We start from the raw sequence: 13,815 nt of genomic DNA on the forward strand, positions 1-13,815 counted from the left end.
AAGTCACCAGGATTAGATGGCATTCACCCAAGAGTTCTGAAGGAACTAAAATATAAAATTTCAAAATTACAAACTGAGGTATGTAACTTATCACTTAAATCAGCTTCTGCACCAGATAACTGGAGGACATCAGTTTTTAAAAAAGGCTCTAAATATGATTATGGCAGTGACAGGGCAGTAAGCCTAATTTCAATACCAGGCAAACTGGTGGAAGTTGAAATAAAGAAGGGAATTAAAAAACACATGGATGAACATAGTTTGTTGTGAAGAATCAGCATAGATTTTGTAAAGGGAAACATGCCTCAACCTCTATCAGAATAAACTAACAGAGAAGGTTTAAAAAAAAAGAAAAAAAGTACTTTTTCACACAACGCAGTCAACTTGTGGAAGTCTTTACCAGGGGATTTTGTGAAAGCCAACATTATAGTGCAGTTAAAAAAATTACATACATTCATGGAAATTAGGTCTGTCAATAGCTACTAGCCAAGTCAGGGATGTAACCCCATACTTTTGGTGTCCCATAGCCTCTGACTATCAGATGCTAGAATCAGACAACAGGGACTATATTATGCGATAATTGATCTATTCTATTCATTCCTTCAGAAGCATCTAGCTTTGGCCACTATTGAAGGCAGGATACTGGGCTAGATGGACCACTGAACAGACCCAGTAGGACTGTTCTTATATACTTATGTTTTTTGCACGTAATTATAAAGCACAGAGAAAATTTTTGGGCATTTGCAGGATGGGACGGATTAAATATCTACAGCTTCCAATCACCTTGAGTTGCTCAATACAGTGCCTAAATAAGGGTCTAAATATGAGATTAATCTTTAGCTACTGGAAAGCTAAGCCAGAGGTCAATAAACATCACCCTCAAAATAATTTGCTTTTTAAAAATGGCTTCTGTGGAGAATCAACATTTTCCTGTCCGCCTTCATGAAGCCATAATAGAAATATATATACCTTTTTATAATGATGGTGGCCAAGATGATGGCTCAGTGAAGTTAAGGGGGTGGTGAGAGGTAAGTTCTGCTATATGCTTGGCAATTTCAAAAGTCAGACCACTTGATATGAAGTCTAAATATGACTTAGGAGCCTAACATTAGGGTAGGTATGTCTTCTAGCTGCCAAATACTTAACAGTCCTTTATGGATAAGATTTTGCATTAAATATTGGAAAAGAAGGCAAGACTAACTTGCCTTATCTGTGAGGCTAAAAGCCATCATTCAAGCTTTACAGGACAACCATATGAACCTCTGAAGGCATTACCTTCAAAATGCTATATCGCAACTTCTGATGCAGTCTTTGGCTGCAGGATGATACAAAGAGTAACAGGCTAATCACTAATGATTAAGAGACTGATGCCATCATTAAAGTTGATTCTGCACACAAGCAAACAGTTTATCATAGCCTGTTCCCAGCAATTGTAATCCAATTTCTGTTATCTTTCATTGTTTAAAAGAGAGAGAGAGAGAGCAAGAGCAAGCGCATGAGAGACTGTATATCCATCTGATAAAGATGTAAAAAAACTGGTGCTTTTTGTGATTATGTCGGTTTTATAGCAGCATTATGGAAACACGACAGGGAAACTAAAATCTGATTACATCTAATTCCTTGCCCATTATATGATTATTATGAACCATGACTTCTCCTGGCACAGTTTGAATTACACAGTTATAATTCAATGGATTTCCAATATAATTAACTGAGACTGGCAGCACCAAAGAAATCTGGGCATGACTTTGCACTGCTGTGGAATTCTAAAGATTTAAAAAAATTTCTTATTCTTCTGTTCCAGTAGAATTCAGTCTACTTGTGTCAGCACCCCAGGAATTCCTCCTTTTATTCCATTCATTTAGGAAATTATAATACAGGGGGAAACTGCAACATCACTCACAAGCATGGCAAAGATTTCAAAAGTGACTAGGGATTAGGGGTACTTTAATTTTGGAAGCCTGATTTTTAGAAAGTGTATAGCATTCACCTCTGAAGATTTGATTCCATCAAGGTGTTTCCACGTGGGAAACTAAGAATAGTCTCTCAAAATCCTGTCTCAGTTTTGAAAATCTTAGCCAAGATCTTACTTCTTTTGTGACTGCAGCAGCTGAGATTTTGAGATTATCACTGAGACTGAAGCTCTGGTCTCTTAGCTTTATGAGAAAAATTGGGCTATATCCACAGAGGGCTGTTATCTAGCAGATTGATTCCTGACAGATTAGGAGAAAAAAGGATCCCGCAGCTGCCAGGAGTCACCTCGCCAGAGAGTTGCTCCAAGGAATAAGAGAGAAAAACACAACTTCACACAAACTGAAAGTCTTCCCAGAAAAGCACTTGACAGCCTGTCTAATCCCAGCAGAAGACAAGTGACTGGACAGATGAGGTGGAAATCATCAAATTAAAATTGCTGCCTGACCACTGAAAGAGCTATATACAGGCAGGCATATCTGCTACAAGAGGAAAACAACTCAGCAAGATCCCTTTTATGGGACAAGGGAGATAACAAAAGTGTTGCTTTACTCCTGTCGCCATCTACTGGTAGGCAGACTGGAACTCATTGTCCTGGATGGTAAGGAAACAGAATTATTCTCTTTTCACTCACTGCAGTCCAGCAGCCCTTAGATGTCTGTCTTGCAACAAATGACAGTGAAATATCTACTATTACATTGGAAAGAATATGAAAATAATTTAGATTAATGGATTCAGGGGAACAAGAGAATTTTACTATACAGTAAATGGGAGCAGAAGAAAGGGGTCACTCTGCTTCTGCAGACCTGATCTAGTTTCAGTGAGTGAAATATGACTCCAAATATCTTTTTTTCCAGTGATGCATCCAAAGATTTAGTTTATCATTAAAATATGATAATATATTTGTAACCAATGATGCCAACTCATTAAGGGAGAAAGTAGAGAACAATTATTGATTTATTTACCTCTGATGTCACTTTCCCCAACAAGAAGGAAATAACAATTAGAATTGGGTGAAATTTTTCATCTAAAATGTTAAGTGCACATTTATGTCAAAATTCACAAAAGTGTTTTGTTTGAAAGCAGAGAAAAATTCTCTTCCTTCTCCAAAATCAGAACATTGTGTCAACATTCTCAAGATAAAGTGTTTTGATTCTAATGGACTTTTTATTTTGAATTTTGCTTTAAGTTAAACATCTCAAAAGTGAAATAAAGTGTTTCATTTGACCCATAATTATTTCTTTTATTTGGTTTGGTCACTAAAATAAAACAAAACCTGTTGTTTGCATAGTTCTAAGAAGAAGAAGCCCAACAAGAATCGGTTGATAAGGCAACTGGAAAAAGTTGGGGTTAAAGATGGATAGTAGGGGCAATGAACAAGGAGAAAAATGAATCCTTATTACATATGGGGTCCCTATTACTGCAGTGTGTGCCCATTGTACAGGCGTGGAATGGAAGCAGAGAAAGAGAGAGTATAAATTATTGCACTAGATCACATCATGGCAAAGTGGGGACTCAAACCCAGATCTTAGACTATGTCTACTCGTGGCTTCTTGAGAGAGAAATATGCAAATAAGGCTAAGCGTGGAATATCGCCGAGCCTCATTTGCATACCGAATGAGCTGCCATTTTTGCAGAAGACGCTCTTGCGCCAGAAGGCACTGTCTACACTGCCCCTTCTTGTGCAAGAAAAACCCTCTTGCGCAATGCTGCTATGCTGATTATTTTCAGGAATAAGGGCATTGTGCAAGAGGGTTTTTCTTGTGCAAGAAGGGCCAGTGTAGACAGCTCCTGCTGGTGCAAGAGTCTCTTCTGCAAAAATGGTGGCTCATTCGGTATGCAAATGAGGCTCAGTGATAGTCCATGCTCAGTGATAGTCCATAATTGGCAGGACTCGCCAAACTGTGGTGAGCCCCGCTCACCAGCCTCACTATCTGGTGATCTGCGCATGCGCAGATCGTTCTGCGCATGCGCAGCTCGCCCAAACCCAGCTCTTCTGGGTTACAATCTACTCGCCACGGGCGAGTAGATTGTATTATTTGTCAAGCCCTGCTCATCTGCATATTTCTCACGCAAGAAGCTGCGAGTATAGACATAGCCTTAGAGTGGTTCATGCCCTAACCACATTCTTCCTTTCTGTGGGATAAAGGAGTAAATAAAGTTATACAGGAACAATGCATTTATCCTAGCAGTCAATTTTCCTCCCTCATACAGTGTATTACAGTACATTAGGGTTCAGTTAACACCACAAATCACTTGAGCTTTGTTGTGTTTATTATAATGCCTCACAAATCTCTTGATTTATTTATATCCCTTAGTTTGCAGATCTGACATGGAACCACATCTCAAGATTCTGATGAAACTACAAACACACTTATGTTTTGTGACCATTGCTCATTATGATGTTGTCAGAACCAATCAGTGCAATCGTAGCCTTGCATTTCATAGTTTTCCACCATTAATCTATACTATTTTAAGCTCATACCTCAAGTGCTGTTCTGAACTGCCCTGCTGCTACTGCATACTTCTTTTGTCTATAGCAAGTGCTGGCATCTTTTAAGGCTACCTGAAGCCATTTGTCAATCTGTGGCAGAAAGCTGAAATTAGGTGCACTCAGAGAGTCTACTATTTCAACATCTCGACACATTGATTGTGTGCTGGTAGATGCCATGGACCCAATGAACTCGTATGTAATATCCTCCTCATCAATGTAGACCAACTTTATTTCCACATCCATTAGACTTTTCAGAGGAATATGAGGCAGAGGCACCGTGGCTAACTGATTATCAAGCTCTAACATTCTTGCCTCTTTTTTCACAGCTGGCTTTTCTTCACTTTCTAATTTCCGCTTAAATCCTGCTCTGTCTAAATCATTACTTTGTTTTTCTTTGCCATTCTTTGCCATTTTTATTCTCTCCACTACATTTTCTACTGCTATGTCCCCAAGGTGTTTTTTCACCTCTTGCAGGGCTTCCGGAATATCATTCAGTGTGTTGGTCGCTCTGGCTGGCTCCTTAATAACATTTGCTTGTGAGGAAGTTTCATTTTGGCACACCTTGCTTGTGATGCCCCCCAAACCCGTGCTGCTTGCCGACTCCATGACTCATTGAAGAAAGCAATCCTTCTGTGAGAAAATGTGGAAAGGTTTAGGATTCTAAACTGCAGCAAAATAAACAATGCAAATGTTTATTCAGCACATCCATTACCAAGTTAACATTCACCTGCTGTTAGCACATAGGGAGATAGCATAGTTATTCTGTGCATATATGAATAAGATGTTTCACACACTGTTTGGTAGCTGTTGGCAAAGGGTATCTTTTTAATGGTGGCCCCAGTGTCTCTAAAGTTGACATAGATGCCATGCAAAAGCGGCAGCTTTCATGGACTAAATTGCCATCTGGGCTGTGTCTTTGTGACAAAATCTAGCCCTAAATTGTTATTAGTAAGTACATAGAGCCTTAGGACTTAATCCTCAGCCCCTTCAGTGGGAGCTACAAGTGCAATAGGTTTGGGAGGGTCAGGCCCTTCTTCCCAGAAGTCATCTGTGGCTGATTGACCCACAATTTATCCTGTCATGGACTGCTCAAAGTCACCTTAAGAGGAAACCATTGCCTGATTTTCAGACACTCAGGCATGCGCTGAGGGATGTTTGACAGAAATCATACTGCTGAGGGCATTAGACAGGGATTCTAACGACAGATTTCAAAGATCGGAGCCAAGCCTGAGATCATTCACATCTGGGTTGATAATTCAGGCCTATCTCATGTATATAGACCCCCATAAGCCACCCTGAGGTTTGAGGCACATAATACAGTTAAAAAAACATTAAAGCCAAAGGGTCCATCCATTCTGATGGAGCTAGAGAGACATCACACCACCATAACAGAAGGCAGAATCCAGCTCAGTCTTAATCTCTGCATTGCTTTTCTCAGAAAGAGACAGGTGGCCTGAACTATATTACAAAGCTGACTCCTCGCTCACATAATAGACTGTATATTTAAAAGAAATTTACCATTCAGAGCTGACTCTTCTGAACTCAGTCATGAGGTGTGGGAGGCAGAAGGAATTGTTTTCATTTTTTCAATTTATTTTGAGAACCTTAATTGTAATAGATTTAATGGTGACCGTCTTTGAGAATGGCTTGTTAAGCAGAAAAGTTTGGCCTCTAACCTCACATTACAGGTAAACAACCTTGTACACATTTACCATCACTTTAAAGTGCTTAAATACAAGTATAGATTGTACAAATGGTAGTTACAATACAGATGCAGTGATTTATTTGGGCAAAACCAGGTTTTTAAAATATAACACATAGCAAACTTTTTCACCCTGGCTCAGACCAGAGCCCCTGCTGTACCCCACACTCCTCATTCCCAGCCCCACCCCAGAGCCTGAATCCCCCTGCACATGAACCCTATGCCCCAGCTCCGAGGTCCTTCCCGCACCAAAACTTCCTCCCAGAGCTTGCACTCTGAAAAATTGGCCCCATTCCAGAGCCCCCTTCTGCATCCCAAACCCTTTATCCCTGGCCCCACCCCACAGCTTGCACCCCTAGTTGGAGCCCTCAACCCCTCCCACACTCCAGTCTCCTGCCCCAGCCTAATGAAAGTAAGAGAGGGGTAGGAGAGATAGAGTGAAGAAGGTGGGACCTCAAGGAAGGGATGGAGGGGGGTCACAGCCTCAGGGAAGGGGCAGAGCTGGGAAACATTTGGTTTTGTGCCATTAGAGATTTGGTAACCCTAGGCCAGAGATGCCACCATGGAACTATCCTCATGAGCAAAATTTAAAATAATTAAGCATAAAAATATCAGGCCACAGTCCTTTCTTTTAAAATGTAGACTGATATTTTTGCAGTCACCGGCGGGAGATTTCTCCACTCTGAATGGTGTCTGAAATGACCCCTGATGTATCAGATAGATTTACGCCACCAGCCTCTTGTCTTACTGTATTTTTATGTGTTCAAGTTGATTAATATGGCATTAAGTAGTACTATGGAAGTACGTTATAACTCAGCTGGGCTACATTTTAATCACTGCCTCAATAAAGAACACTTATAGGAAAAGGGTAGAAAATCATTATCTTTGTCAGCTAAATATTTTCTTTACAGACTTTTGTTAAAATGCCTATTTCTTATTTTGGAACAGTGTACTGCAAAACCAGGTTCTGTACATTAGCAAGCAATCTAAAATACAACTCTTGCAACTTTCAAAAGAAAGGATTTGTATTTAAAACAAAAGTAATCTAAAATACTTATAAAGAATCAATATGGACATATGGGGACAATTCATCATCATTTCTGAAGGACAACTATTCTAAATTTACTTAGCCCTGGTCTACACTAGAGAATTATTTTGAAATAACCCCCCTTATTCACTTATATTTAGAAATAATAAGTGGAGCGTCCACACTACCAAGCCCATTATTTCAAAATAATATGCTGGTTATTTTAAAATCTGTACTCCTGCTTTTCTAAGGGAATAACACTAATTCTGAAATTGTTGTTTCAAAATAGAGGTAATGTGGATGCTCCAGTGCTGCTATTTCAAAATAACTACTCCCCAAAGTAATTTGAAGTAATTACTCCCCAGTGCTTCCTGGTACTCTAAGTTAAAGTAGCGTGTCCACAAGAACGGAGCCTGCCTTAAATTAATTTTGAGGTTACCCCATAGTTTGGACACGCTATTTTGATGTTGTTATTCCAGGAGTTATTAAATTGATGTTAGTTATTTTGAAACAGTTTCCTAATGTAGACAAGCCCTTAGAGACTTTAAAGAATGAGCTTATTTATGCTATACCTGTACAATCAAGTATAGCTTTCCATGTATTTGGGGTTACTTCTTTCTTGCGCAAACACTATAATTCACAGGACTGCCAGGTACCACAACAAAGCATTTTGTTGGCTTTTTTTGTGATACATTCAGCTAATTTCATGTGGAAAGGTCTCTATTTTTTAAAATGTGTTTTTTACTGAAGTAATCTTACATAAATTATTTTTGAAATCTTCTAATTTTAGCTCACTGATTGTTCTGCTCTTGTAAAGGTTAAGAAACCCTTCCTAAAGGCAAGTTGCCTGCCTAATAGACTTCATTCAGTGCACCAGTCCTGCTATTCTAGCCTTATTTTTCTACAGCTAGTTAGATTCTGCCTTCAACACCCTCTTTTGCCAGTTGACATCAGAAGAAAACAGCACATACCGCTAAATAATACTGACACTTTACATGGCACCTATTAAGTTATTCTGTCATTTCCCAAGAGACCCCATTACTTTTCTTCATAATTTAAACAAACACAGATAAAAAGTTTTCCTCATAGTGGTTTGGTGGTTAGAGAACTTACCTGAGCTATGAGAGATCTAGGGTCAAGTCCCTGCTTCAAATCAGGCATATTGGGAATTTGAATCTAGGTCTCTCACATCCCAGCACGGTATTTGCCTCTATAAATCCATGCTATGTCCACATCCTGAATACTGTGTGCAGATGTGGTCATCTCATTCCAAAAAAGATATCTTGGTATTGGAAAAAGTTCAGAAAAAGGCAACAAAAATGATTAGGGCTGCCATATGATAAGAGATTAATAAATCTGGGACTTTTCATCTCAGAAAATGGGGGGGGGGGTATTATAGAGGTCTATGAAATCATTACTGGTGTAGGGAAAGTGAATAAGGAAAAGTTGTTTACTTGTTTCCATAACACAAGAACTAGGGATCACCAAATGAAATTAACAGACAGCAGGTTTAAAACAAACAAAAGGAAGTATTTCTTCATGCAACACACAGTCAGCGTGTGGAGCTCCTTGCCAAAGGATGTTGTGAATACCAGGACTTTAACAGGGTTCAAAAAGGAACTAGATACATTCATGGAGGAGAGATGCATCAATGGCTATTAGCCAGAATGGGTAAGAATGGTGACCTTGGCCTCTGTTTGTCAGAAGCTGGGAATGAGTGACAGAGATGGGATCACTTGATGATTCCCTGTTCTGTTCATTCCCTCTGAGGCACCTGGTATTGGCCACTGTCCTAAGACAGGATACTGGACTAGATGGACCTTTGGTCTGACTCAGTATGGCTGTTCTTATGTTTGGCAAACACGGCAAAGCTCTTAAAGCATGCGGTCAATTTTAAGCACTTGAGTAATCCAGTTGAAAACAATGAGGCTATTCACATACTTCCAGTTAAATCCATGCTTATATGCTTTGCAAGATCAAGGCCATAAACCCTGGACATTTCAGGATTAAGCTCCTAAAGAAGACAGTATATAAGTGCCACTATTAACCGCAACAGTAGCATTAACATGAGCCAACTTTACATAACAAACAGAGCTGGGGAAAACATCTCCTTGAATAGCTTCAGTCAGAGTTGACAACCTTACTGAGCAGTTGGCTTGCCAACCCTCCAGGTTTGGCTTGGAGTCTCCCAGAATCAGCAGTAACCGTTGTCTGGGGCCTTGCAGATAAATGGAGGATACTTCAGTGACATGACATCTGGATATACTCTGGAAATATTCTAATTGTAACTAGTTTAGCTGTACATTTATGCTTGTGCTGAAATAGAGGTAGTCATAAACAGCATGCAAGCAATCCCATTTGGTCCTGTTGGTACTTACACCATTGTCATCCCAACAGGTCAATGATCTATGTTTCAGTTCTCCAGGGTGAGTACAGATATATATTACTAATGTAAAATGTATCTAAATCCCACTCCACCCCTAAACCAAATAGGCCATTAGCTAAATTTCCACTATCATAACTGCATTTGTACCGGATTTCAGATGTCCTGATCAATCCAAAAAGTAAATACATACCAGTGTTGTCACGTAAAAATAAAGCAGGATATATCTTTCAAATTTACAGATAGATTTTGTGTATGTGTGAGCGTATGTGTTCAGGCAACAGTTACAATAAGATTCAAACTAGAGTTTTTTCCAGTTGACATTTCAATGGGATAACTTCTTAATCACTTCCTTTACTGCCAAAAAGCACAGAAGCTTAGCCTGTCTATCAATGACGAAGGTCAACACCTTCTTAGCAGCCCTTAAAAGTGAATCTCTCACAATCAGGTTTCAGACTTTTTAAAGATTCTAGCCATTTCTCTAGGCAATGAAGCAACCTAGTTCTTTCATCTTGCTATTTTTATTGTTTGAAAGCCTGAGTCACATCTGATCTTTTTTATTTTTAGTTTTCTTTTGGAAAAAAAAAACTTTAATGTATTTTTTCAGGTACTCTATTTCTTTGTGGTAGACATAAGTAATAGCTCATTCTGTGCAAAATGAGAACACCTTATATTTTTCTTGCTGTGATAAGGGCACATTTGCCATTATTACACCTGCATTGTCAATGCTGCTTCAGTGAAGTTTTGTCAGCACCCCCACTATAAACCACTATTATCACTCACTATGTTTAACTTGGTTGTAAAAACAAAACAAAACAAAATTGTGCTCTTGACTAAAACTTGGCATGAAGACTGGTAATTATTTAGGATAGTGTGCAGAGAGTTAGCCATAGGTTACCTATAGCTCTTTGAGGCTGGGAGTATAATTTACTATATGTTTGTATAGTGCCTAGCACAGGGATGGGCAAATTCTGGTCTGTGACACTTCCTGATGCTCCCAGTGGCCACGAATGGCAATCTGCAGCCAACGAGAGATACAATTGCTGATACCTGTGAAGGCACAGGTAAATATAGCAGTGGCGGCCCAGCAGGGACTAACTTTGGAGGGCCACCTTTTTTTATTGCCCACCTGTGGCTTAGCAGAATGAGTCTCTGATCTACTTGGCCTATAAGTACCATCAGAATAAAAATGTTAATTAACAATAATAATTAATGAGACCTAGTGGGTGAAGTAATATCTTTTATTTGACCAACTCGTGCTGGTAAGAGAAACAAACTTTTGAGACAAAAGAGCTCTTCTTCTGGACTGGAAAAAGGAAGAGCTATGTGCAGCTCAAAAGTCTGTCTCAGTAGCTGATGTTGGTGCAAAAAAAGATATCACCTTACCCACTTTGTTTCTCTAATATCCCGGGACTGACACCAGGTATAAGAACACTTTACACAGAAATACTTGATGTTCATAGGACAACTAAGTCTCAAGGCACTGTTGTATGGAGAGGCCTACGTTCTAAGTTGTCCAAGGTAACAAATGTCCATGTCAGCCACTTTAATAAAATTGATTACGAAAGTCAGCAAAAGTTGAAGTAAAATAGTCCAGATTGTTTGGGTTAAAAGAACTGGGATAAAGAGTCTTCAAGGCTCTTGCTAAAGTCATAGGCTGACAGGACAATGAACTGAAAGATTCTAGAAATGAAAAGAAATGTTTATAGCTAAGATCATTAAAATATGTTTCAGATGACTCAATGTTAGCAGTAGGAGGGTGCTATATGTTCTTAGACATTCTTTACCTGGGGTAGTAGCAGTCGGATTCATGGACTGGAAAGAGTGAACTTTACCATCATGGCTGTCATGTTCATTTTCTTCTGGGGCCATCCAGAAGAATCATTGACATGAAGGACTGGAGGAGACCTTTGTAAGTTCATCTAATCCAGTTCCCTACACTGGGGAAAGACTCAAGCATTACCTAGAACCAGGCGTGGGAAACCTATGGCCCGTGGGCTAGATCTGGCCTGTTGTTTTCTTTGATCTAGCCAGTGAGGCTCAGGGCTCTCTCCCCTTCTCCCCCAACAGTGGGGTGAGCAAGAGAACCACAGCCAATGGGAGTGGCAGGGGACAGTGCTAGTAGGGAGAAGTCCACAAAGCTGTGAGGAACCACATGTGGCCCCTTGGGAGCTGTGACCAGTATTGTGAGTATTGGATAGTATAGTGCCTGAGTGAGATTTGAGACCAGGCCTGCCTTTCCAGAATGGGCCAGCAGTTCAACAAAGCAGGAGCAGAGCAGTACAATTTCATAGCCATAGATACACACAGGGGAAAGTCAGGGATGAAGGGGAGAGAAAGTAGAAATAAAAAAACATGGATTTAACAGCCAACATGGGAAGGAGAGAACAGAAACTAGGAGAGGTCCATGAAAAACATCAGTTCTCTGTGTGAGAAACAAGGGAAAATGTGTATGAATAGGGTACAAACAGAGAAATAAGTTCAGGGGAATCCTTAAATCATGACATTTTTTCTCATGTCTAGGAGCTGGGAAGGTGAAGCTAAGACCTCCAGAGATCTTACTTAGGGGTTTTTTTCTACTGCAGGGAAGGTGAGTTCTGTGATATTTTCTAATCATGTTAGGAGGCCAAAAACAATATAAAAAGGGTTTTTAAAGAAAATGTACAGGTTTCTATTCACTGGCCATAGAAGATGAACCAGCTGGTATTGTGCAGTGGTTAATTACTATTCCACAGAGCAAGGAAAGAGCAAGATAAGAACTGGAGCTCAGAGGAGTGTCTGTGTCTGACTCCTGCAGTTATGTTTGGGTTGATACATTATATGGACCACCCTTTGATCTGGGTAACACCTTACATGTCTATATAGCCCTTGATCAAAGATTAAAAAAAAAGCCCCCAAAATTTGTACCAGTACCGGTGAGAACTAACATGTCTGATTAATAATAGGCTCAGTTCAAATCATGTGTAATCTTTACAAAATATATTGTGATTCTGTAGAGTTAGCTAAAGAACATCCAGTAATGAAAGCCACAAAACCAAGATGCAATATTTGTGTGAAGGTTATACGTTTACTTGAAAGATCAATACAATTATGAAGAAACTGGGATGAGGGGGGGGGGGAGTTTCCCACTGGGACACATGGAAAGGTTTATTACTTACAGAATGAGCCTTAGATATATATCATAAAAAACAGACAAGCAAAAGAAAAGAGAATGGAAGACAGGAGACAAAAAGAGCACTCATGGAATGAAAACAAAGGGGGAGGGAGAAGAAAAGATGCAAAGGAACTCAGAAGAAGGGGTGTGAGAAAGAAGAACTGGCCCACACCCATAAATACAAGAGCCACTTTTAGCTGTTGGATGGGTATTCTTTTTTCCAAAATATCCTCCCATATTATCTTCATTCACTGCATAGGTCTCCTTGACTACATTTAGTTAATTCTAAACTTCATTTTTGGTCTATACTGTTTCACTGCTCTGTTTTGTTTTGGTTGCTTTGCAGAGTTGTTGACTCGAGTCCCATCACTTGAACTCAAGTCTGACTTAAGTCGCGTAGGTGACTCGCCTTGAGACTCCACTTGGGTTCATTGTTTGTGACTTGAGACTCGACTTGAGACTTGCTAATTTTGTTAAATTGACTTGGTGAAAAAATTGTCCGAAAATGCTGATATTGATGGCTTGTACAAAAGTGACTTGACATTTTTTAAATTAAGACTTGAGACTTGACTTGGGACTTGAACTGTAGTGACTTGAGACTCGACTTGGACTTGACAATGATGACTTGAAGACAACACTGTGCTTTGTAACTTTTGTATTTAAAGTAGAAAGAAGAACAGCAAAAACAGCAGAGCAAAATCAAGTGCACAGAGCAGCAGATGTATAAAAGTGAAAAGTGTAAACTGTTTCACAACTGAGAAAATGTTGCAGAAAGTGTCTATGTGGATCCCAGTCTCTACATGAGAATTCAGAAATCTTAAAAAGTCAGGCCAAATCCTCTGCTGGTATAAATTGGCGACTATATTTAGGTTAATTTAACCAATTTTGGAATTGACCTGGAGTTTCTTGCACACATACGTGAGAAAAGGGAAACTAGTGATTCCTTTTCCTCCAAGGGCAATGGGTGAGGGTCACATGCCCCTCAAATGCCATGACAGAAGCAGCCAGGCAGCAGTCTGCAGGAGATAAATTGTAGTGTTCAGTGCACTGAAGTTCTTTCAGCTAACTTGTCAGAAAACAACTGAAT

General features: G+C 39.6%; 1 protein-coding gene across 2 annotated transcripts in view; it reads right to left on the minus strand.

Annotated features, from left to right (window-relative positions):
* SPATA16 (spermatogenesis associated 16) overlaps positions 1–13,815 on the minus strand; it is a 167,128-nt gene that overhangs the window by 134,058 nt on the left and 19,255 nt on the right. For both annotated transcript variants that reach the window (XM_025190471.2, XM_025190469.2), the window contains exon 2: positions 4,454–5,092. In XM_025190471.2, the coding sequence (XP_025046256.1) occupies positions 4,454–5,068 (615 nt within the window). In that variant the 5' untranslated portion in view covers positions 5,069–5,092. The remainder of the gene's footprint in view (positions 1–4,453; positions 5,093–13,815) is intronic.

This window comes from Pelodiscus sinensis, chromosome 10 (assembly GCF_049634645.1).
Source record: "Pelodiscus sinensis isolate JC-2024 chromosome 10, ASM4963464v1, whole genome shotgun sequence".
In the NCBI taxonomy this organism is placed as follows: Eukaryota; Metazoa; Chordata; order Testudines; family Trionychidae; genus Pelodiscus; species Pelodiscus sinensis.